The sequence below is a fragment of the Prinia subflava genome, chromosome 2 (assembly GCF_021018805.1).
Source record: "Prinia subflava isolate CZ2003 ecotype Zambia chromosome 2, Cam_Psub_1.2, whole genome shotgun sequence".
In the NCBI taxonomy this organism is placed as follows: Eukaryota; Metazoa; Chordata; class Aves; order Passeriformes; family Cisticolidae; genus Prinia; species Prinia subflava.
Window position 1 is genome coordinate 104,054,527 of NC_086248.1, and position 24,931 is coordinate 104,079,457.

The following is a 24,931-nucleotide window of genomic DNA, read 5'->3' on the forward strand; positions in this document are numbered from 1 at the left end:
GCAGTTCTGAGGGCAGAGCCAGCAGCATGTCCCTGCTGTGTAGGGGAGAGGAGGACATGCCGTGAGCCGTGCTGTGCCCTGGCTGGTCCTGCTGTCAACCAGCTGGGAACTTCCCAGGCCCTGGGGACACACAGCTGCTGCCCAGCCCCAGCTGTGGCAGCATGGCCTGGCAGGAGCTGAGGTGGATACCACGAGCTGCTGTGCTGCCCGGGGAGGCTCTGTGTGCCCCAGCTCTCTGGGACAGTGCAAGGGTTCCCTCTGACCCCGGCAGCCTGCACAGCACCCTCTGCTCTCCCTGGGCTCCACAGTGCTGACCCACTGGGATAATGCATTACCCCTGGGGAGTGTTTCCAGGTGGGGGTGGGTTGGAAGAACTCAAGCCTATGTTGTCTTTCTGTGAGATTCTTTGGGTCTGAGAAGGGACCACCTTAAGGTGCAGCAGTTCAGATTCACAAGCAGTAAGGAATTGATCAGTTCCAGGGTCAGTGTTGTTTGCTCTGCCCTGGGAGGAGCAGAGTGGGATGTTCCATGGATATTTGAGACAGGTAATCTGCTGTGAGTACAAGTGAGAATGTGGCACAGGCTCTGGCACTGGTAAACACAAGCAGATCTCTGTGGATAATACGAGTTTTTTTCTGTTTGATTTTTTAGAATCAACCTTGTCCTATGTTAGGCAGCTGGAGGCCAGAGTAAGACAGCTGGAGGAGGAAAATCGCATGCTGCCCCAGGTGGGTGACAGCCCCGCGGGAGTGCCCGGGCTGCAGAGGGACCAGCAGCCTTGTCCTTCCTGCTTTTAACACTCAGATAACCAAAGACTCTCACATCCGTTTGCTCATTTTGCTGTGTTTGAGTAGGGGATTCATTCAAGGCTGTGACAATCCTTTCATTATTTTTTTTCCTTTTCAGGCTTTGATACCTTGCTAAGAAAATTTCCTGGAAGCTGCTACTTCAAATTAATTAATTAGTTAATTTATGGGTTGGGAATCACAGTAAACTGACCCTTTGCATTCTGGTTTTATTCCAAGAGGTTCTTGTTAAATATCAACTCCTTCTTGTAGTTATCCAAAATATTTTGCTCCAAAAGCACAAACATTTTAATTAATAACTGGGTTATATTATTTTTAATTCTTCAAGGAATATATTAGCTACATTAATGCAAGACTGAAATTCAGTTGAATGAATAAGCAAATGTAATGTTAAAGGTGTTCCTAACATGTTTCTAAGAATGAAAAATTTAGAAGTCCAGTACAAATGAATCAAAAACACTTGTAATTTTCATATATACACATACTTACTAGAATGTATTTCTATTATATTATATTAAATAATCCTTAGAAAAATCCATCACATCTTCACATGAAGTTGCCCACTAGAAAAGAAAATAAATTGGATTTTGTTTAAATTGAACACTAGTCATTGATGAAGAAAAGTGCTTTTTGTTGGACTTAGTACCATTGTGTGACTGTAAAATCTAAGGTAACCGTGATGCAGTAAGAAGTAAAATCCATTGGTTCAGATTGATTGCCCTTTTCCTAAGGCAGATTTTAAGTAAAGTGTGGTAGCTTTTCCCCCCACCCTTCATATGACAGTTGGAAGGGCCTCTGCAGCTTTTTGCTTGGTGATCTTGGGCTCTTTGCTTCTCTCTACCCTAATTTTTGGATCTGGAAAAGAAAGACAACGAGAAATGTCTGCCCATTAACATGTAAACAATTTTCAGTAGGAAAGACAAAATGTTGATCCTCAGTGATAACGAATATTATTTTCTTTTCAAGAATGATTCTCAGGGCAAATATTAACAAACTCACCCAAAAATACTGTGTGGTTTGTCTTGAGTCTGGAATGACACTGGGAGATAAATTGTGCAGAACATTCTTCATGGGCCAAATCTTTAGAAGTGTCCGTGTGTTTTATGTTTGATTTGTCTGGGTTTGAGGTGCTGCGGCAGAACCCACAAAAAGCATTCCCAAATCTTACCAAAGCCTGGAACACACACACAGTGTGCATTGAGTTCAGTGGAAACACCTTTGCTGGGTTGCCAAACTAGAGAATAGTGCCTGTGGAAACAGCCCGGCACCTAAGCCTGTAGCTGCTGCAAAAAACATTGAAACAAAAGATGCTGAGGGTAGGGTTTTGAAGAGGAAGAGCAAGGTGGGCAAGCCTGGAAACTACTTTTTGTTTTCAAATAGCCAGATCAGTTTGTCTTACATGTGGTTTTGTTGGCACAAGGATCTGTGGTAGAGTTCTGAAAAATCTCCTTATATCTCTGTGTACTTCATTCTAAGACTTAATGAGTGGCAAGAGTTCACATTTCCTGGCATATTTTACTCTTCCTCCTGGTTGAAGTCATGGCTTTGGGGAGAGGAAGGAAGTGTAGACACCAAGCTTATTGTAACTTTGCACTCATCACCTCGGTGTTACATTTGCCTGAGTTTGTTTTGGGGGTTTGTTATTCCTATGGGTCCCACCTAGAATGTGCTCACCTCAGCTGTGATCAAGCCCTGTCACAAAGACAAGGATGCAGGATGGAAATGCATAAACTCCTGGCACTGGTTTGATTCCATTTAATGGGAAGAATGGGAGTTTGTTGGGCATGAAGCCAAGCCAAGTGCTTTTGACAAATAAAGTAAAAATCTACAATAAGCTCTGCAACTGATGAAGCTTTTTTGGCCCAGCCCTTATTCAGTTACAGTGTCCTGCCTTAAAATTTCCGAAGTGCCTCAGTGAGAGATTCCTTTTGCTTTTTGGATAGTCCCTCCCTGATGGGGTGCTGGAGCACTGGGAGGGTTTGGGAATTGCAGGATTGCACTTAGAAGAGAGGTGACAATTCATGATTGTGAGTGTGACACCTCTGCTGTCTCTGCTGAAGAGCCCTGGCCTTGTCTCAGGATTTTTTCTCTCCTCTTGCCATGCTTTTCTTCTTTTTCCTCTCTGCTTTCGATATCCTTTCTTCTCCTGCTTTCCTGCTTATGTGTCACTCATGGAAATGCACTGACACATTTGTCGACACCTCTCCAGACAAATCATTCTGTTCCTCTGTCACTTAGATGTGGTTCTTTTCCAGTTTCTTTTGCTTTGCTTGTCTCCCTCCATATGTATTAGTTTTCTTTTCAAAACCCCACAGACCTCTAATGTAAAGGTTTTATTAATATTTAGTGGCAAGAGCATTTCCAAAGCAAATGGTTTTAAGTGCTGCCGTGACTGTTCAAATGGAACCTGAGTTTCAGTTCACTCTGCTGTACCAAAGGGCTGCTTTGTCAGGGGAATTGCCGTACCACTACTGAGTCAATATTTTAGTTTGATCAGGTAATAGAAAAGGTATAAAAATGGGAATATTCACTTAAGCCTGTTAATGTCTCTTGCTGTGCTGCACAGTGGTTGAGAAGGCTGTTCAGAGCATAGTAGGGGATTTCAGAGTTACAAGGAGCCATAGGTTGCAGGTTTGGTGAAAGCTGTTCTTTTGTTGTTGTTGTTGTTCTGTTTTCCTTCTTTCCAATAGTAAAAAATGATCCAGACCCTTTCAGTTTCTGGCCACAAGCAAGACTTTTGAGCAAGAAAGCACATACTTTCCAAGATTTATGGCATGCAGCTGGGTCTTCTGTTGGGAATGCCAGACTGTGCTGGCTGTGGCTGGGCTGAGGGGTAAGCAGTTTGCAGTGGTGCTCCTCAAACACTCCTGTGGGCAAGGCTGTGTGACAGCAGAGCCTGGGGGCTGCAGGGCTTGAGCAAGAACCTTTCTGGTTTGCTGGATGGGGTTCAGGTAGAGTAGTTCCCTGTGGGCTGGGGCAGGAACAGGAGCAGCACATGGGCTCTGGCAGTGCCTTCTGCTGACTCAAAGTGCACATGGAACTGCAGCACCACTGGGGATTGGGCTGTGCAGCTGACATCGAAAAGGGAAAATGCAGCATCAGCAGTGCTCTAACCACGTACAACATGTTGACCCTAGCTGGAGGCCAGATGCCCACCAAAGCTGCTCCATCACTCCCTTCCTCAGCTGGTCAGGGGGAGAAGACACAGCAGAAGGCTCATGGGTTGAGATAAGGACAGGGACAGGTCACTCCCCAGTTGCTGTCATGGGCACAACAGGCTTGGCCTGGAGAAATTAGTTTAATTCATTACCACTCTAATCAGAGTAGGATAATGAGAAATAGAAACTAAATCTTAAAACACCTTCCCCTCATCCCTCCTTTCTTCCGTGGCTCAGCTTTACTCCTAATTTTCTCTATCTCTTCCCCATCAGAAGCACAGGGTGGACAAGGCAATTTTCCTCCTTCTTAAACATGTAACTCATCTGCACTGAGCTGCAGGGCTGAGAACTGGGAAGCCATCCCTAAAGCCTCCCCATTACTAAACCCCTAAATCTTCCTCTGCCACTCAAATCTTGTCACAACAGTCCACTACACCAGGATGTAGCACTTAAGCTGTTGTAATGAAGATACTCAGCAATAATTAATAAAATACCTAGGGATCAAAGATCACATTTGGATCCTAGTTGCAGCTCTGTGGGCTGTGACAGCCCTGTTATGTCAGTGAGTAACTTCAGAGGCCTGGAAAGAGCAGTGTCCTCTCAGACTTGCTGTGGTGCATGACTGCTCCCTGTGTTTTATGCTGGGGGAAGCCAGATCAGGATCTGGCATCCACACATCAATTAGCTGAAGATATCCCTGAGTTTTTGTAGGGATGGTATTTCAGGGCTGATCAGCTCAGCTGAAATACTCTGGGAATGTGGACATCTGTCATATAATGACAGTGAATGCGTTTGCAAAAGATAAACTTGGCAAGTCACCCAATTTAAATTGCTTCAGTTCTTATTTGTTTCATGAGAGGAGGAGACTTTTCGCCTTTGAGCTCTTTGTCCTTGTAATTCAGCTTTACCTTTTAGTGAAGGGGAGGGGAAGTAATGCCAGGATGCTGCAGACAAAGTGCCAGTGGGACTGGAGTTCGGATGCAGGGAGTGAGCTCCTGGCTTCCACAGCACAGGACCAGGAAGCAGCTCTGGTGCTAGGCTGAACTGGAGCCCTTCTGCTCCCTCTCACCTGGGCTCTGCTGCCTCTGTTTCCTCATTCTTGTCTTTCCAAGGATTTTCGTCCTTTTCTGTCTCTTTTTGCTGTATTTCTTTCACTTGCACTGTTGCTTCAGGCCCTTTTTGGCGGGGAGGGGGGGTTGCATCCTTGTTAGTCCATTCCAGTCCTGGTATGTTAAACTGGGAAATGGCAGGCATGACTCTTAGGCACACATTAGTTTATTTTTAAGCTCTTCCAAAATTTCCATTTCCTTCTTTCTTCCTCTTTCCATTAGATTATCACATTTTATTTCAACCCATTTCTAAATCTTTCAAAAACCTTTCACTGAGATCTGTGATTTTTATTTTCCCCCTTCGTGACATTTTTAAATTATAAATCTAATTAGAAGGTGGGAACTGTTTGATTAGTGGTTTTTTCCTAAAATCTGTGTCACTCATAGTCCCACAGTGTTTGTCTCCTCCTTTCCTTAGCATGTAGAATAGGGAATCCTTCAACCAAAACGTGATTAAAAGCCATTGAACAAACTGATGTTTCCTAATCATGTAATCAAATATTTGCTGGAAGAAGATTAATCAAGAGCATCTGCCCACCCAGTCCTTTCATGTGCTCCCACCCCTAGTAAATTAATAGGGCATTAATGAAGGGGTCCAGTTCCCAGCAGCTGAGTTCTGGGCAGTGTCCATTGTGCTTGGCAGGGGAGGGCTGGAAGACAAGAGCTCATGAGCTTCATGTTATCAAGACACAAATTCAAGAAAATCTTGGCGTACAGAGAGTTGCAGTTCTCAGAGGACAGATCGTGTTTTTTTCCAGTTGTAACTCTAAAAGTCTGGAATTTGTCCTCAGGATTTTGTAGTAGACTCTATGGAATCTTCTAGATTTTACATGTGTGGCCTCCAAGGTTTGGAATTGCCATGGCCCAGAATCTTTTTCTCTTGCCTGTTCATTATCAAAAGAAGTTTCTGAAGGGCCCACTGGAAATGGCTGTTTCTGAGGAGGTGTAGCCAGCAATGCTTTTGGCCACTCAGAAATCTGAGTGTGCATCCAACCCACTGTGAGAGTGTGTGGATTTTGGCAGCAATATCCTGGAAAGGTTTCTGCTGAGGTCTTTCAGGACAGGTGAAAAACTGCAGTGTCTGAAGATTGTGTGTTTTAATTGACAGGAATATTCCCTAAAAAAAGGCACTGTTTTCTTTAGTGTGTTATTAATCCAGCAGAGCAACATGCTGCAGTTACTGCATTCTGGTTTTCCTTTCTCCTGCTTGTTTGAAACAAGCTGACAAACATGCTCTGTGTTTGCTTTTAGCTGTACAGGGAAATTGAGGGCTGGGGAAATCAGGGAATAAAGCTTTGAAAATCAGGTAGTAATTGAACTGGCATGGCAGTTACCCAGCAGGAAGGATCTGCTTCCCAGTAAACCACTTGCCTCTGGGATAAGAGGCTGCTGCAGAACGAGGTAGGGCTTGGATGGTGAGTGAACAGAGCAGTGCCCAGCAGGCAGGAAAATCCTGCTCTCTTGGAAGCTTTTATGAGGTGACTGTGAGTGTCCTTGGGGCAGCTGGACTGCTTTTCCATTGCTGGCTCTCCCTGCTTGCCAGGCACCTCCGGAGGGGCTGGCATATAGACTCCCACGGACTGAGCTGGACACTGGGCTGGGTGCTGCAGTGGTTTTCATTCATGACTGTCCTTATCAACAATACAGATTGAAAAAATGAAGCTTTCCACTGCCATAAGTAGAAAAGCTCATGATTAATTCTCTCCATCACAGAATACCCTGTTCTACACAGGGGTCTTTATTTTGACCCTCACCAGGGTACAGTGCAGGGTTTGCCTCTGGCACTGTGGGAAAATGGCCTGAGTAGTAACGTTTTGCAGTTAGTGTGAGTGAAATGCTAGATTTCCATTCATCTGGGCTTTTTGTTAGGTGATATTACAGGGCTGAGTCAGATTTCCTGTTCTTTCTATTCACTAGAGTTGCGTTTTGGCGTTAGATATACTTCTAACAGCAAATGGATCTGCACATTCAGGGATTCTTACCCTTGTGGGAAGCCATACACAGGATATAGTGTGGGTTTTACCTGCTCTCTGCAGTGGGATGGCCTGCACAGAAGTCCCTTTAGACTCAGAAGAGGCCATATGCACACTGCTATACTTGGGCACAAGGGCTGGCCAGGGCCAGTAGGGAAGGCTGGTTGTGTGGGATGATCAAAAAAGTGAATTATTTTTCAGGTGCTGTTATACAGCACTATTTGTTCACAATTACTTCAGATGTTTGTAGAGATTTCAGCTCTACAGAGCTATGACTTCATCTCTCCTGTCCAATTTGGATCCATGACCACAGTTTGTTACTGGATAAGAAATGAAAAGCTCTGTCACATGGAACATGCTTCCAGTGACTGGATGCAGGCACGGTGTGGTGCTAGGGAAGAGGAGGAAGGGAGCAGATTTCTCTTCCCATCCTCAGTCTCCTGCTCAGGATCCAGTTGTACTCCAGGCTGGATAGTGACCAGGGGCTCAGTGCAAGGACACCAAGACCAGGTTTTTGTGGAAGTTGAAACATGTCCGTGCTCCCCTTGGGAAAAAGTTGCAGCTGTGCCAGAGGCTCTGCAGACCTCAGTTCCTTATCCCCCAAGGCCCTGTGTTCAGACACCACCGCTTTGGCAAAGTCCCTTTTCCCCCTGCTTTGCTTCACTACCTCAGGAATTCCTAACAGCAGTGCTAAGAGAGTCTTCAGCTCACAGGGCCCATGCTCAGGCTGGGCATACCCATCATCCCCTGGAATAAGCTTCCGCCAAGGAAGGCAGAAGCTTCACTGCCTCAGTGGAGTGGCCCTACCTGATATGAGAAGTCCCTGAGCTGAGGAAGGGCCTTCAGGGCTGCAAAATCTGCCTTGCTTTTTTAAGAAAAGCTTATGTTTCTTATCAAGGACAGAGGGAGGAAGGAGAAGGATGTCTACAGGGAAAATACTAATTTTCATTCTCCTACCAACATGTGCTGGATGCTTGAAGCAATGTATTCACAAGTTTCTCATTCTCATGAAATGAGACAAAAATATGCTACATATGGCAGGGAAGAGGCTGTGGAACACAACTGCCTGGAGGAGGGCTTGAACTCTGAGAGCAGCACCACTTGCTGGAAGTTTGGATTTTATTGTGTTCAGGAGGCTTTACATGCATAGTCCATACTCATTTTCTTAGCATTTTAATGGTAATATTTCTATTTTCTATTCAAAACAGACCAAAATCTTTACTGCATCTGGAGTTAGTAAAGAAACAGAATACTTTTACTGATAAAAGCTCCAAAGCTGACAGACTGAATTTATCCTAACCCAGACTTGTTACAATCTGCTTTATTACGCCTTTCCTTTCAACTTTCACTTCCTTTCTCAAAACACAGCATTAAGTCTGGCCAGTCACTAACAGATCTGTAAATCCTTCCCAAAGCAAAATAAGTCCTAAACTCCCTCCATACCTCACAGAAAACTGGTCCTGGTCATTGCTGGAGGGGATTACAGGATGCTGCCTTACACAGCACCGAGTGTGTGCTGCTGTTGTCAGCCTGGTTACGAGATCCATTAGTGCCCACTCTAATGGATTACATGGATCTGGCGCTTGGCAGGAGGACAAGTTTCTGTATAAAATGAGGCTTCAGATTCAGGCTTAAAATACCTTTTCTGTGGTTTAGCATATGCAGCACTTTTTTTTTTTTTTTTTTTTTTTTATGTGGGCTTTAGTCCTGCAGATGACTGTGGGGGTCAACTCGATGTTTTGGGTGCCTGGGAGGTTCTCTCTGCCTCTTGGTGCTGCTCTGGGCCTGCACCATTGGTTACAATGGCCTTAGCATGTCCAAGAGCATTAGGAACTTGCTTTGGACCGGGTTACTTTGCAATGAATTTTCAGGCAGATTGGATCTGTGAAGTTCAGCCTCATGTGTTTGCTCTGTGCCCTTTTTCTCCCACACCTATCTTCATCCTTCCTATTGTTTAGATTAGAGACACCCCCAAAAACTCTACACTGTGCTATGTGCTTGCTCAGCAGGGCAAATGACTGCACATGGGGCACTGATCCTCATCAGAGGCTCTTTCCACTGTCATTATTTTTCTTTCAGAAATGCGTTTCCCACACATTCCAGCAGGAATTACCACTACATTGTTTCTTAATGTTTTCTATGGTGTTTGTTACTCTCTAAGGGAGGAAATTTCCATCCCGGGGTCTTTAAAACGTTTTGCTTCTTTGTATTTCTCAATATTTTACACAAAGTTCTGCATGAGGAATGAAAGGGAAGAGCAGGGCAAGTTGGGAGCAGCTCAGGAGCGGAGCTGGGGCGGTCCCTGTGGCCGCAGCATTCACATTGCTGTCCACAGATGCAGCAGGGGTATTTTTAGCACTCCTCCAGAGCCACCTGCTTGCTCAGGTTACCTCACTCCAGGAGATGCTTCACATCCTGCAAAGTTTGAGGTGACTGGGCTGGAAGAGTTTAGGTAGTTTGCATCTTTTTGGCAATGTCCTCAAGAGCCCTTTCAGGTGTCCACTGGGAGGACAAAGCCCCGAGGTTGTCACTGCTGCGGACAAGTTGACATCTCTCGGGCCAAGGGGGCCATGCCCTTGCTTGGAGGAGCTGGAGACACGGAAGGAGTGAGTTGGCAGCCCGGAGCTTCTGGCTCCTTCCCTGGTCAGCTGCGGCTCAGCTCGTGTTGCAAACCTCGCAGCAACATTCAAAAATGTGAGTTCTGTTGAAGGAACAACCTCCAGGATTATGGAGATAAAATTAGACCTTCTCAAAACCTTCCTCTGAAGTTAAAATTATCTCTCTAAACTTAGTAGCACTTCTGTGAGGCGATGTACACACATAAGAAATTTTGTTACTATGCCTTGATTTTCCAGGGAGACGCCCTTGAGGGCCAGAGCATTTGGGTGATGCTCTGCAGTGCCACCCACGCTGCCTCACGTGGCCCTTGGTTACTGTGGCACGGAAAGAGGGGGGCTTCGGAGTAACACACGCCTTCAGGGCTTCTCAGCTTTTTGCAAAAGAAAAATAAATACCTGACATCTGTTTTAATCAGTGACCAAGCCTTTTGTGTATTAAATAGTGTTTAATTTTTTGCGAAGGATGCCATTAGGATGCCAGGAGGGGCGGAGGGGAATCACTGCTCTGCAAACGAGCCAGCCAACATCAGTGGACATGGCTCAGCCTCTCAGCAGTCTGACTCAGTGGTAAATGCTCTGAAGGTAACACTGCTGCTCTGGTACAGTCCATACAAAACGTCCTGTCTGTCCCTTGACATGTGTGTATTGTCCTGGCAACATCCCCGTGGGCACCACCGCGATGTTACCATCATGAGTGGGGTTGTTTTTGTTTGTCACTCATTGCATCTGTGGACTGTGTGTTTCCTGGGCAGGGTCCAGCCCTCACAGCCATGCTGATTCCAGCTGTAACTGCTCTCCACGTTACATTTGTAGTTTTTCTTTGAAGCTGGAGGTGGTGTTATGCTGAATAAGGTGCTCCAGTGGAATACAAGGGATTCCTGTAACCTGTGCAGAAAGACTTTAATGCAGAGATAAAGCCCAGGCATGCAGTATATTTGTGTTAAAAATAGCAAAAACCACAATCCCAAGGTCAGTGTTGGAACTCCCTTGGGAGCAGATGTGTTTTACCCTGAAGTCTGGGCTGGATTGCAAAGGACTGCGTTGCATTGATACACAGCAGTTGACAAGTAATCAGAGGGTAAAGTTTCAAGTTCTCCCTTCTGTCAGCAGTAAAACTTTGCAACTAAAGAAACTTAGAACGTGTTACAAGTTTCCAAGGTTTATGGGGTGAGGTGAGACAACAAGTGGCTGAGTTCACTGTCTCACTGCAGCACAAGTGCCAGTGGTGTCTGTGTTCCTCTGGAGAGGAATAAAACTGATAGAGAGCTGAGCAGAGTGAGGACTGTATATTCCTCTCTCCCAGTGCTGGCTCACTCGTGATTATTTGGGGCTTTGGGCACCTCTTCTCTCGTGCTTCACTCTTTTCTAACCTGCTTTAGGTTAATTGGGTGTTTTTCCCCACCTATACAGGTATTTCAAGGACTTACTTGGGGGGCAAAGGTTTGTCTTCTTTCTGGAAGGGACTTCTGTAGACATTTACTCTGGTTTTGAGCTCAGCAGTGCTGTTGGCTTGCCTGGACATCCGAGTTCTTTTGCAGGGTGATTATGTCCCTCAGGCCGGGTGACACTGGCTTCTCCTCTGTGGAGCCAAGCACAAATTACAGCAATCAGATCCCTTCCTGTAACACAACCCTCGGGCACAGCAGTACTTCCCCGCAGCCACCTTGCCTGTTTTCCTGGCATCCAGAGGGGAGAGGCAGCGGAGAATGCTGCAGCCCCTCTTCTTGTGCCCTTGCTGGCAGGTCCCCTCTGCAGTGGCTTCCCCAGCCGTGTCCCTGCGAGCAGCACTCTGCCCAGGAGTGCACCGATCTCACCCCGGTACAACGTTCCCAGCTCCCGAGGAGTGCCTGGTTCAGAGTGCTCCAGGTCCTCTCTGCATCTTTCATATTTCACCTGCTGCTGCCGCCTAGAAAATAAAGCTATGCCGGGTAATTTTGTCAAGAGATCATGTGTCATTATGGAAAAAAGCCTTTTGTAGTTCTCTTAAAATCCCCTTTGGCAGAGGCTCTTCCCTGAAGAGAGCATTTAACAAGGTGCTTTTGACAACTTGTAATAACAGCTGGTCTGTGTAAGTGAAATATTTGAACAGCTGACACTTTGGTTGCTGAAATGGATTGATAAGAAATACACAGAGTTTAGTTCAATATGATGTGAAAGCTGAGCTTTAAGTTCACAAGGAGGTACTGCAGCAATTGATATAAATGAAGTGTTGTATCCAAATGGAGAGTGAGCTGTCAGCTCACAGACTGCCCGACTTCCCCATCCACAGTCAGGGCACAGACCCTGCTGTTTCCCAGGGTGGACATATGGGTTTGGTCCCACCTTCCTGGGGAATGCACATTCTGAAGAATCAGGTCCAGGAGGAAGAACCAGCCAGCATCAGGAGCCTGCTTTTCTGTACAAATTTGGCAACTTGGAATTCCTGCAACAACGAAATAGTCTCTGTTATAAAACCTCATTGTTAGTGCAACCCACTTGTGCACAGCAAGAAATCTAAAGAGCAGGAGTGTGTTTTAAAGGGACATTTCCATTAGAAAACAGAGGAGGGAGTTGTTAAAATAGCGCTGTTGCTTTCCTGGTTTTGAAAAAAATGAAAAAAATATTTTAAAAATTGCCTGGAGTCTCCTGCTGGTGGAGGAAGTGGGGATCAAGAGCAGGGCTTTGCCATGCAGCTGGTTGGCCAAGGATCTTCCATGAGCTACTCTGCCAGGCAGGATGGTTGGAAGAAAAAGTTACCTCGTCTGTGTCTCCATGCCTGGGCCACTTGTATCTGACCAAACTGCATGTGGTGCTCCATACAGATTGGCTTTACACTGAGACAGATGGAAAAACATGCAGTGTGAGTTTAAGGTGTTTAATTTGATATTCCATATTGAGCCTGGAAACACCTGAAGATGCAGAGTAATCTTTGTTTAAATGCTGACAGTATGCCCTTGAAGATTTTATATGGAAATTAAGTCAATTACTATTTCTGTAATGCAATTACTGTTTCATTAGGAACACTGTAATGCTAACATGTGGGTTAGTATTGATCAGAAAAATCTATGTGTATAATATATCTGGGATAAAGTACTGTATGACTCAGCTGACTTGAATTTGTCCTTCATAAGAATAAATCTTGGCAAGTGTGATGAAACCTGGCAACCTCAGTTTCCCCACCTGAACAATGGCCCTTTTGTATTTTTCTGCCTGTGATATTCCCTCACAATTTTTGGATAAAACCCCAGTTTGTAAGTCATACATATTTAATAGTAATCCATAAAATTCTTGTGATGTAAGTAATGCCACTTCTAAAATGCTCAAGTTGACATTATCACTTCATTTGCGTAAGTCTCAAATATATGCTTGTATCCCACCTTGTCCCTTTGTTCCCCAGCCATTCAAAGCTCTGCTGCTGGTGTTGAAATGCTCTCTGTTCCTCTTTTATAAGCTGTGCCTGATTTGACTATTGATATATTGTTATACTTTTTTAATAGTTGGTTATTTCCTTTCTGGTTTTGTCTTCTCTTACACCCACCCCGTCCATGTTAAAAGCACAGTGGATTTGTGATGAACTAATTATAATGTTTCTTTTCTTTTACATTTTCCTTGCAGTTCCTGCCAGTCTGTAACTCAGTGTTTAGCTGCAGCCTGATGCACTGTGGGTGTTTCACAGGAAACATTTGCCATGGCATCTTTTTTGCCTGTGAAAACAGTGGAATGATGACAAGTTTAGTTTTGAGCTCCAGAATTTTGATGCATGGTGCTGATTGGTACAAAAATGCAATCTGGTACCAAAATATTGCAAAATGCAAATATGGATGTGTAATTCATGCTGTAGGAATTTTGCAGTGGTATATGATCATGCTGGTATTTTATTAAGATAACGGAGGTGGGAATTGTCTCCTCAGGATGTACGGATGGAATTGGTGCCTCCTCATCAACAATGTATTTGGGAATGGTTTTACTTTTTATTTATAAGACTGTAGTGCCTTTTACGAATGTAGCCACATGTGGCAGCAGGTTTAGAGGTAGCTCATTGTCTATTAGTGAGCATGGGGGTAATTCCAAAGCACAGAGATGTCTGGAGGGGTTTTATTCATTATTTTTCTCAGGTTACTGAGAAGTTTTGTTTGCAGTTCACTTGGGAAGGGAGGCCAAGGGAAGGTGAGATACACCAGCTGGGATTAGAGGTGTAGCTGGGCAGGAGGGCCCAGGGAGCTGAGATTTCCATGGGTATTTCCTGTTGCTTGCAGAGTACCACAAGGCTGGAATGCTGCTGCAGCCAGCAGATGTAATGGCTCTCACCTGCAGTGGGGTTCCTGTCTGGCTTCCAGGGACATTCCTGCATCCCGGGACTCTGCTGTGTTAGAAGTAAGCTAAAAAGGAATCTCCATGGCTGCACCGTGAGCCTCACAGCTGTTCTTTAGCTGAGGTTTCTGCTGAAATTTGGAATGATTTTGAGTGACATTTTGACCCCAGCTTGTCACTTGTGCTCAGGACATGGGCTCTCTTGTATGGGTTTGTCCCCTCCTAGCAAGCAGGGGTCACTCATTCAATTGGAAATAGAGGACTTTGGGAAGTGTCACCTCCTAGTTTATTACTGTGTCAGCATTAGCTGCATGGTAAATGTTGTGTTAATATCTATTGACAAGAAAAATTGTTGAAAGTCATGGGTAGGTGCAATGTGCCTTCTCAGAAAAGGTGTCCAGGAAACCTTCCTCTTTGCTAGTATTAGGTTAGGAAAATCAGGAACCAGAGGCTGGAAAGTATAGTCAGATCCAGCCTGGCTGTGCCACAGACACCCAACTGGGGAGGTGTCACTGAACCCCCATTTTTCATGCTCTCACTACTGCAGTGTTCCACTGCACAGCAAATGTGCCTAAAGCACACATGTTTTTTAGGATGGTGACTTGGGATTTCTGGCTGCAAAATTTTGGTCATATGGCAAGTTTGCAGGGTTTGGGTCATGCCCATCCATTGGAATTAAAGACAGTTCCCTTTAAAGACAACTTTGTCAGGCCCTGTGCTTTAACACTGTACTCATGTCACTTCCAGTCTAAAGTATTTCTGGTTTTCTTGCTTACACTCAGGTTTTCTTCAGCAAGAGCTCAAAGAAACTGGGTTATTTTCCCATCTCTTGCACTGAATCGCAGTAGGACCTTGGGTTTGTTCTGCCTTTGCTCATCAGCTATAGGAACTACCTTTTCAGGATGTCAGCTTCCCAGGATCCAGCTCCTTTGCCTTTATTCAGTACCAGATAATGCAGTGTCTGTTGACTGCTGAACTTTAGACACTGGTAAAATACAAATAATGAATGATGACAATGGAAAACAGCTTATACCTTTCTTGACAGTCATATTGCTGTTGGCCTGGAGATTAGTGGGTGATTTAGTAGCAGTTACAAAAAAATAATCTGAAATTGCTATACAATTGATGGGAATCACCATTCTTGTCTCTAGTGGTCCCTGAGAGGCCTGGGGACATGACACAAGCTACTGCTCTTGTGCTCATATTCCATCAACCTCTCTATAAATCATTATAAAATACTTCCCTGAGTGTTGGGGTGTATCACTTCTCTACCTTTTTAATTCCAGTATTGAAACAGGTGTTAAGCAAAGTGTAGCACAGTATGTGCAGGCACAATTTCCTCAAGGAAGAAATAGTGCAGTAAACACTTCTAATGCCTTGCTTGATTTTAAGAGAACAAGTAAATCTTTGAAACAGAGAACTGCTCTGTGGTTTTTAAACTGGAGACATTTAGACACTTCTGGATGGATCTTTGTGCTTCTGAATCACGTTCTGCAAGAGGTGTGGTTGGGGAAACAGTTGGACAGGAGTTTCTGTTGAGGTCTGCAAACCCTCAGTCTTGTGTGTGAAGCATAAAATATCCCAGTGATGCACGTGCCAGTTCATGTGTCCCTGTTTTTAATCATTTTTCCCTGGCAGCATGTGCTTTCTGTGTTCAGAAGGAATGTTGTGTCCTTTGAGAGACAATCTCTGTTCCTGTTGTGTGTCCCTGCCCTGTGTCCTAGCTGTGCTGCATGGTGTGTGTGCCGAGCTGTGGCATTCCCAGATGCATGTCCATAGGAATGCCAGTGCTCCTTAACTGGAGATAATGAGCTCTCTTTCCATCCCTCCCTCTAGGTTGTGTGGAGGAAACTTGGAGATGCTGCAGGGTCGTGCCCTGGAATTAGACAACACTTGTCAGGAAATCAGTACAAAGGACCTATGTAAGAGGCCCTGAGCATGTCCTCTCTCTGAAGAGCACGGTCTGAACTGCCCAGGAGAGAGGAAGAGCCACCTGTGTCCGCCGCAATTCCCAGCTGCCAACGGGGGGTCTGCACTGCGAGAGACTGCTGGAAAGGGGGGACATTCTGCACAGGGGTCTGGTGGGGAGTCGTGTGGCAGTGTCCCCCAGTCCTGCTGTTCCAATATCCTGGCTAATGAAGCACTGCACCCTCACTGCAACACTCCACCCTTAAAAGCATTGAGGTATTGCCATCCTAACCAAAAGATATTTGGGATTCTGCAGGCGTTACGCAAAATAAGTTTTATTTTGGTTAGTTACAGTGAATCTCTGATAGGTCTGAATGAGTTTTCCACTGGGTTTAAGAGAGATTTTACAGCAGACTGGAGAGACACTGATAAACTGTGCCTTTGGTCTCCGTAGGTTTGAGAAAGTCGCTTCTTAGTAACTCACAGTTCAGTCTGTAAAGGATCCGCTAATGGTGCTTAGGCAATTTCCAGGTGATTTTTTTGCTTTGGTAGAATACCTGCCTTTGGAGGTGCTAAAAGACCATAAAGTCCTAACCAGCCGGTAGTGTAGCATAACTACAGTACTTGTAGTGTTCCACAATTTCTTTCTAAATGAAAGTCAAGATAGCTTTCTTTTTGATTCACTTTGATGCACATCTTCTGAAGAGGTGTAAGGTGTTTAATGAATGGCCCTTTAATGAATAGAATACTTAGGCATCACTATTACAAGTCTCAAGTCAGGATTTCCATCAGAATTTATTTTGGAAAGTATTTTCCAATTGTCAGGATGCTAATTTCTACTATTTAATTTAGAGACATGCTGGTTTGTTTAACAAGAGCCTACAAGGATCTAAAAGATTGCACTGCATTATTAAAAAAGCTTTTCTTGCCAATGTAGCGTTCTTTCAAAGAAAAAGGTTTTATTATCCTCAGAGCATGTCTTTCATTATTATGAGGCAGAAAGCTCTTGTTCAGATTGCCTGAGATTTGACCAGACGGCGCCCTAGATGTGCTTAGTTTATTTTTATCTCTGTGTATGATCCTAGTTGTGTGTATTGAATTACAATGATAGATATTTTGTGTATATCTTAAAGCAATGATAGTTTCATGTATGAATGTGCAACAGGCTTGTGACTGAATGCTGTTGCTTAACTTTTTACCTTTACCTGAGTATCAAAAAGACTAATAAAAATTAATTAAAAAATTAAATAGGAATGCAACAATTCCTGGGTTTCTGGTTTGTTCTTGGTTACTAAGATTTGAGCCAAAGTCAGAACCTCTGTTTTTCTGAGCTTGGATTGTAACCGTGGGCTATTTGCAGTGAAATGTAGCTTGGTTGCTGTACAATCTTTTGTTATATAAGAATATGATGTAAATCTGCTATCTGTCTTCAGGAAAAGTGTATTAATTTGCATCAGTAATTCTGTTGGTTTCTGTTGTTATTTTTACTTGGTACCATTCAGTGTAAGGCCTCTGATCCAGCGTTGCTTTCTTGGGCAAAACTCCCGTTCACTGCTTCTCCCTGAGTTGGAAATGCAGAATCCAGCCTTCTGTTTTAAACCATTGCCCTCCTGCGTGGTTTCTGATATGACCCCCATCCCAGACAGCTATCTGTTTTCTTCCCATGTTGTTTTCTCTGCTATATTGTTTGCAGAATTCAATTTCAATAGTTGTATTCCTATCTCTCTGTATGTATGAACAGCTGTTACACCTGTACTTGTGCCTGCACTCTGGATGTGCAGGGGCCAAGCGAGGGACACTGGTCTTTTGACACTACACTTGTGTAAATTTTGATACTGTATTAAAGCTATTTTTTTACAGTTCTGCATACAATGGGGTATCAAGTATTGTGTTCATCTTAGCAACGGTAATAAATTATAGAATCCCACCCTTGTTTGCTCTCCTTTACTGACTGAAGCTCTGAGCTGCTTGGACTTACAGGCAGGAGCCCTTGGAAATGTTTCCTGCTTGCGTGAGAAATGAGCTGCACGCTGTGCATTTTTCTTCATTTTCTTGCCAGGTGTCTTTAAAAAATCCCAGCAAGGTGAAGTTGCTTCTCTGTTTTCTGCTAAAGGAGGAATAGCTGTAGGTAATTGTGCAGGGGGTTGTGACCAGGTGCAACTTGTTCAGTCCTCAGCTGTGCTGTGTTTGTAGCCCCAGGACACCTGTGCTGGTTCTCTCTTCCTGCCCTCCTCACAGAGCAGTCTGGAGTTGATGACAGGAAAATGTGGAGGTCCTGGAGTCTTCTTGTTCAGGTAAGGAGTGCTGGTGGGGCTAGGGGAGTCTGGAAGTGTTCTACAGTCTGTTGATGGCCTTGTGTGCCACCACATTCCTGTGCCAGGCTGGGCTTGTGTGGGCCAGGGGAAAGGGCTGGCTCATACTGCAGAGCACAGAACTTTAACTAAATTTTCTTGAGAAAAGAGATTTTTAGTACAGTCAGTATCTTTAAGCTAATAAATCCCATGGAAGCTCCTTAAAATGTCCCTTCCTAAGAGGAGAAAGTGGGCAGTGTGTGGAGAAGGGGGTCAGTGCTCTTGGGAGGGTCTGTAGCCTGCTGAAATGCCGCTGTGCTAATGAATAAAAATTGCTGTAGTACTCGAGGACCTTCAGCTCCTCTGTCTTGCTCCCCGCCCCAGTGGTTAAGCTTTTTTCAGTGAAATGTAACTGTGCCAAGCCTCGTGGACTCTTTGTGCAGTTGTTTTTAGCAGAATTCTGCTTTGGTTGAAGATTTGCACGTGTTGTTACTTTCCCAGGATCTGAGCTGAGCCTGAATGAACTATAAATTCACTGTGCGAGTGAATTTGTGAATTTTAAATAGCACTTGTGTAGTGGATGTATGGAGTGGATTTTACCTTCTCTACTGCAGAAAAGCTACTTTGCTGAAGGGTTAGAAGGTAAAGAATGGCACTTTGTTTTCAGCAAGTGACTAGTTTCAGTAGAGCCTGTTCCCCAAAGGCTGCAGTTGATGGACATGTTTATGAATGTGGCATAAAGGCAGAGTGCCCTTTTTAATGTTTTGAGGAGAACCAGCCCAAGCAGCCTCTGTGGCCTGGGGACAGTGCCTGGCCCTCCGCTCCTTTGTGTTACCCAAACCTCTCAAACACCATATGCCCCCCAGTCTCTCTGTGTTGTCTCCCCAAAAAATACCAGTCATGCCAGGGCACTGGTTTGTCTAATTCCCAAAATGTTTTTGAAATAAGTCCCAGAGTGGTGTGAATTCTTTATACTGATCTCACCACTTTGATACAGAAGAAAATGGCTCAGCCATTTTTTTCCCCCACTTTTAAGTGGAAAAAAGTCTTGATGAGACTGTCCTTTATTTTGAGCAGAATGGGCCAGCAAATGCAGCTGCTGGGTATGGAATGCCAAAATCTTTGTCTGTCTCCACACTTGTGTTTTCCAGGCTCAGGTGAACCAGCCATGAATGTCCCCAAACCGACACCACACTGCAATTCTGGTCATTGAAGTTCCCCAAGGTAAGAACAGCTGACTCGATAGCAGCTCTGCTTGGAATGAGTAAATAGAGGCTCTGCATTAATTAATTGAGCAGCAAACAGGGATTTGCTGGGCTGCCTTGTGGTTATGGTACTTTCTAGCATGTACAGTTGGGCCCAAGAGTGGATTGTGAGGTGGTGTTTGCCAGAGCTGGCAGCTCAGATCTGATGTGTGCAGTACTGGGAGTGAGGGGGAAGGGGAATTGCCAGAGGAGGAATGAGCGAATCATTTTGCTTGGAATTTCTCTTTTCTTAAAGAAAAAGCTCCTTTCCTTCCTGCTTGGTGGCTGCAGATGCCTCCTGTTTCGTTTTTTTTTAATCCCAGAAATAGCATGGCATGGTCGAAATTTTTGATGTGTGGAAGGTCAGAGGAGGGGAAGGCGCTTAGCAAGACTATATGTGATTGGTAGGGGTCAAGCAACACAGAGATGGTAAAGGACAATGAACTTTTGAATACTCTTACATACATAAAAATATGACTGTTTTTTAAAAGCTTATGATAACATAGACCAGAGACAGAAATGTTATTTGAATCTTTCTTGGCTGTGAAAGCTCAGACAATTCCATGTGAGTAATTCAAAAACTGAGAAATATTGATGACAATGATGAGAAATAAGTGAAACCATAGTGTCCTGTGATATTGATGTGAAGGCTTTGCTGCAGTCAGGCTCTGGGGAGCTGCACCCTAGTCCAAACATCAGTGGCTCTCCTCATGCCACCAGCTTGTGGGGAGGGACACCAGGACTGCATCACATTCTTCTGTCTGAAACAGCTTCCTAAACACTTGGTTCACAAAGAACTGCCAAAGTAATAACATTGAATTATTTAATGTGTTTGTTAGAACATGATAATTACTCTCCTCTTGAATATAAACTTGTTATAATGATGTCTTCAAAGCACTGGCTGTGGCCCTGAAGATTGGAGTTTCTTTGTATTTTTTTTGCCCCTCACTACTGTGTATAGGTTGAAGTAGATTTTTTAAAATATTTGTAAGTCTGCAGATTTAAAAAAAAAAAAGGAAAAAAATAACACTGGTAGCCCATTGCCAGCTTCAGGGAAGAAGGAGGACAAAGGGAAGGGGGATGGGGACCTGCTCTGCCAGGATCCAGGCTGCAGGTGAATCTTGTGCTGTGTTTAGGTGATCTGTTTGCAATGAGCTCATCTGTGTGTGGCAAACACTGAGAGGGAGAAGGTGGTTTAATCCCTTCACAGGTGACTTCATTTTCTTTTTATCACCACTCTTGGTAAATGACAGAGGCTCAGACTGGCCAGTGAGCAGTGGTGTTCTGAGGCCTGAATCCCTCTCCTGTGGAGCAGGAGGGGTTTGATGGGGGTTTCTTCAGGAAGCTTGGGAAGGCCCTGATGTGACACAGGGCCATCCTGGCTCAGGCCAGTGTGCTGAACCCTGTTAAACCACAGCTTCACTCACAGCTTAAGTGTAAAGGTCAGAGTGAAAGGAAAATGTTCTCTTGGGTTTGGAGGTGCTCTTTTGAGTAGAATCCGGTTTGTTGTCAGTGGTGGGAGTTGGCCTCAACATCAATCAATGATGTGGGGCTGTTGAGCTGCTCTGTTTTCACAGGCATTAGACTTCATAAGAGAGGGAATAAATAATCCAAAAATATAGTATTTTCCTCCCCCTGCAGAAGGGGAAGTCTCCACAGACTGCTGCATGCTCCCATTTAGGAAGGCCCAGATCCCACCCTATCCAACCTTGAGCATCCCAGGAAAAGCACACCATGAAACATGGAAATGTTTCCATGGGAACTGTTCCTCTACTCCTGCTAATAAAACAGACCTATAACACCAGTGACAACAGGTCCCAGTTTCTGCACCAAACTACAAACAGTGAATGCTACAAAGGGAGCTGGTAAAGAGCAGAAGTGCAAATCAACAGAACTGCTAAATTAGGTACGTGCATGCCTCTCTGAGAAAGCACAAGTAGATAAACAAAGCCCTTGGGGCGGAAAAAAAAAGAAAATATCATTTTAATTACAGCACATCCAGCTAACATAAGCCCCACGGATTGTGTGAAATCAGGTTTGGTCCTCTGATCTGCAGCAGGAAACCCTGTAGCAGATCAAACGTGTTCAGGGAGGCTTTCCTGCTAATTGCTGCTCCTAGCTGAGCCAAAGCAAACTATTTAGACAAAGGAGAGAATTCACTTTTTATTTAGTATTAATTATGAAATAGCAAGTCTTGATGGGCTTCACAATAACAGTACATTTCCTAGGGGGAGTAGTAGTTTTAATCCTGTGAAATAATTGGAGAATTAATCCATTGCTTCAGACTGGAACCCCAACATGCACATACAATTAGGTGCCAGATGAGTGATGTCATAAATAAGGCCTTTTCTTTAACCACAACAAATTATTAAACTTATTCTAAAGCCTTCTTTATGAGCATTCTTGTATGTTCTAGTGTTAAAACAGTGTGGGGTTTTTGTGTTTTGTTTTGGTTTCTTTTTTCTCCTTTCTAGCACGATTTTCATAATTCCTTTTGATTTTTATTTTTAAGTCTGTTGTGACTGTTTTGCTGCATCTCTTTGGCTTCTCACTAGAGATTTCAGAGTTTTGCACTGAGTATTTTGGGGATTGGATGTGTTGCTTGGGTGCTCTCACTTTATGCTATTAAACATGGACTGCAGGTTTTAGTTTCCTCCTGTGCTATTCCAGCATGTGTGCATTGTCTTGGAGCAGTTTATCCGCATTTGTAGCATTGGACAAACAAAGCCAAAGAGGCAGGGAAGAAGTTGTGTTGGTACCCTGACAGAATGGAAACTACAGGGATATCCATACATTGCATCCATAATCCATATGTGCTTATATTAAGTAATAACTTTACTATGTCCAGGAAAATGTTTCTGTGAGCACTGATGGAAAACTGAGCTGGATGGGAAGGCAGGTATGTGCCAGCAGAGAGCAATAAATGTGCTGCTCTAAAGGCGCTTTGGAGATATTTTCAGGTGTAAAAATGAGCAATCAGTTAAAAAAATACAAATAAATGAAAAATAGACAACTCAAGGCTTTCCCAGCTGGTTCCCTCTGCTCTTTTGAAGCTGCCTTCTCTTTTCTTGGAGGATAGTTCCATGTGACAGCGGGCTTGTCTTTTTCCCTGCTAATATCCCTACCTTAGCAGGAAGAGGGAACAATGGAGAGAAGAGGCAGCCAGTGATCAGTGCCCAGACTGGTGCTGATAAGATTTTATCTTGGATCTTGATTAATTAATTGATGTTGAAATCTCAGTTGGAAGTGTCCTTGCCTGACTGAGGAAAGCACTGAGAGCTTAGTCCTGCTGTGTCCCAAGATTCACTTGCTGGGATTGGGGCAGGAGTTGTTCGGGCTGTTTCTGTGCCCTCAGCTCCCTGGCGCTGGTTTTTACAGTGGGGCTTTTCACATGATGCAGCCAGGAATGTGGGAGCAGCACGCCCCTCACACACCCCTCACGGCCGCCGTTCTCCCCTCACGGCCGCCGTTCTCCCCTCACGGCCGCCGTTCTCCCCTCACGGCCGCCGTTCTCCCCTCACGGCCGCCGTTCTCCCCTCACGGCCGCCGTTCTCCCCTCACGGCCGCCGTTCTCCCCTCACGGCCGCCGTTCTCCCCTCACGGCCGCCGTTCTCCCCTCACGGCCGCCGTTCTCCCCTCACGGCCGCCGTTCTCCCCTCACGGCCGCCGTTCTCCCCTCACGGCCGCCGTTCTCCCCTCACGGCCGCCGTTCTCCCCTCACGGCGCTGCCAGGGCTGGGCCTTCACCCCCAGCACAGGTTCTACCATAAATACAGAAAATACTCATCTGGGAGTGATCTGGGAGAGTCTGGGGGGGAAAGAATTTTTTTAGAAAAGGTAGAATTTGGAGATTTCCAGTCCTTGTGTCATAGAGGGAGGGAAATTTTTTTGGGCTGGATGGAATCTACATAAATAATTTGTGCCTCCACCTGTGCCCGTGGGTAACTCAGGCTGGTTATGTTCTAAGGTTCTAAGTCACATTTGCTGCATTTTAGTTTTCTGTCACTGTAGGAAATATATAAAGAGTCCATAAATTGGAGTGACTGCAAGAGGGAAAGATGTTTAGTCTAATTACCCTGTGCTATTCATTTGGTTGGGGAGGAAATATTAGGCAGACCTTTTTTCTTTTTTTCCTTAGGAGTAATTAAATATGCTCCCAAAAGGGTTCTGGTCTAAACTGCCTGTTAACCACATTTCTAGTTCCTATTTCACATGTTACTGGCCTCTGAATTCCAGTGGCCTGAACAAGAGGAGCTGAAATTATATAAATTAAGGGATAGTATTAGAAGAGGGCTGTGTAACCAAAATACAGACGTCTCTGCTCAGACATGTCCTGTGAGTTTTCATTCTTTTCAGATAAAGACATCCAAAGGGGAGCAAAAATTACTGCAGTGCTGAGCTATAAACTGCACACAAACCCAAATTCTTAGTCTGTTTTCAATTACTTGAGTCATCCGTACAATATTCCAACCCACCAGAAAATTAGTGCTGGTTTACCAGATATTCACTTAAAAAAAGAGACCCAAATCTCTTCATGTTTCTATTGCTGATTTACAGACACAGTCCTGTTAACTGGGATCTCATGCATATAAATGACTGGAAAATTACCTCAAAACGATGTATTTTCTATTCTTGTTTTGGTGTGTCTGTTACGATTTCCTAAGGAATGGGTAAATTACATGGAAATTGTTACATGTAGTGATTAAAAAGCTTTAAAAATCAATTTCACCTTGCAGTTGGTAGAGAGGGGTAACTCTGAATGGGGTTTACTCTGGGTTTGTGGAGCCAGGGCCTGAAATGCAGGCTTATTTTATTTGCTCTTAGCTTAGTGTTTATGTTAGTATGTGGTGTTGTTTGCCGTGGTACTACTGGAAGGCATCTGGTCTTTGCTTGGGAACACTGCTCAGAAAAATCTTGCTGTTTGAACTCTGCTCCTGAGGGAAGGCCCCTTCAACTTGCTGCTGACTTTGGCCCTAGTCCTTCAAATAATTTCAGAAAAGAAAGGTAGATCCCAAACAGCCTCATTAACACCATTTTTGTTAACACATTTTCCCTCAATTTTAAACCTTCCAACAGATGTCTGTTTGGGTTTTTTTGTTTACATCAATGTGAAATATTTATTGACATGAAGAAATGCCTTCATCTCTTTGAGAGACAGGTTTGGTTTGCACATATTCCTGCTGTGCACAGGAACATTTGCTGCTGATTAGAGGGGTACAGCTCTGTTTGCAAAGCAAAATGCTTCCATGAGCAGATTTCTCCCCTTTGCCTTCTGGTTTCTCTTCCCAACTGGTGTTTTCCAGGTGCAAAATGGTCTTCACTCAGAGAAAAGACCATCTGGGTTTTGTTGATGCTCGGAGGAATAAAACTTTGGAGGAAAAATCAGAGGAACCATCAGCTGAGCGCTGATTTCAGTTCTTCTCCTTTCCTGCCTTGGGTCTGGAGCTGGTTTTGTGGCTGTGCCAGGGAAGTTGGCAGAGGCTGCTGGGCCTTGTGAAGTCATGCTGGGCTGTGGCTGGAGCAGCTCCCCACTCC

At 44.5% G+C, this 24,931-nt stretch overlaps 1 protein-coding gene and 1 long non-coding RNA gene across 10 annotated transcripts in view; both read left to right on the forward strand.

The window, feature by feature from the left end:
- The window catches only part of CCDC85A (coiled-coil domain containing 85A), a 213,347-nt gene extending 196,237 nt beyond the window's left edge, over window positions 1–17,110 (forward strand). For 6 of the 9 annotated variants that reach the window (XM_063391403.1, XM_063391405.1, XM_063391400.1 and 3 more), the window contains 3 exons: window positions 652–728; window positions 10,127–10,246; window positions 15,791–17,110. In XM_063391403.1, the coding sequence (XP_063247473.1) occupies window positions 652–728; window positions 10,127–10,246; window positions 15,791–15,880 (287 nt within the window). In that variant the 3' untranslated portion in view covers window positions 15,881–17,110. The remainder of the gene's footprint in view (window positions 1–651; window positions 729–10,126; window positions 10,247–15,790) is intronic. The other 3 variants (XM_063391402.1, XM_063391404.1, XM_063391406.1) reach the window with 2 other exon arrangements.
- Window positions 17,111–18,058: 948 nt separating this feature from the next.
- The window catches only part of LOC134547804 (uncharacterized), a 61,365-nt gene continuing 54,492 nt past the window's right edge, over window positions 18,059–24,931 (forward strand). Inside the window, exons 1-2 of the long non-coding RNA XR_010079611.1 lie at window positions 18,059–18,156; window positions 19,305–19,377. This is a non-coding gene — a long non-coding RNA (uncharacterized LOC134547804). The remainder of the gene's footprint in view (window positions 18,157–19,304; window positions 19,378–24,931) is intronic.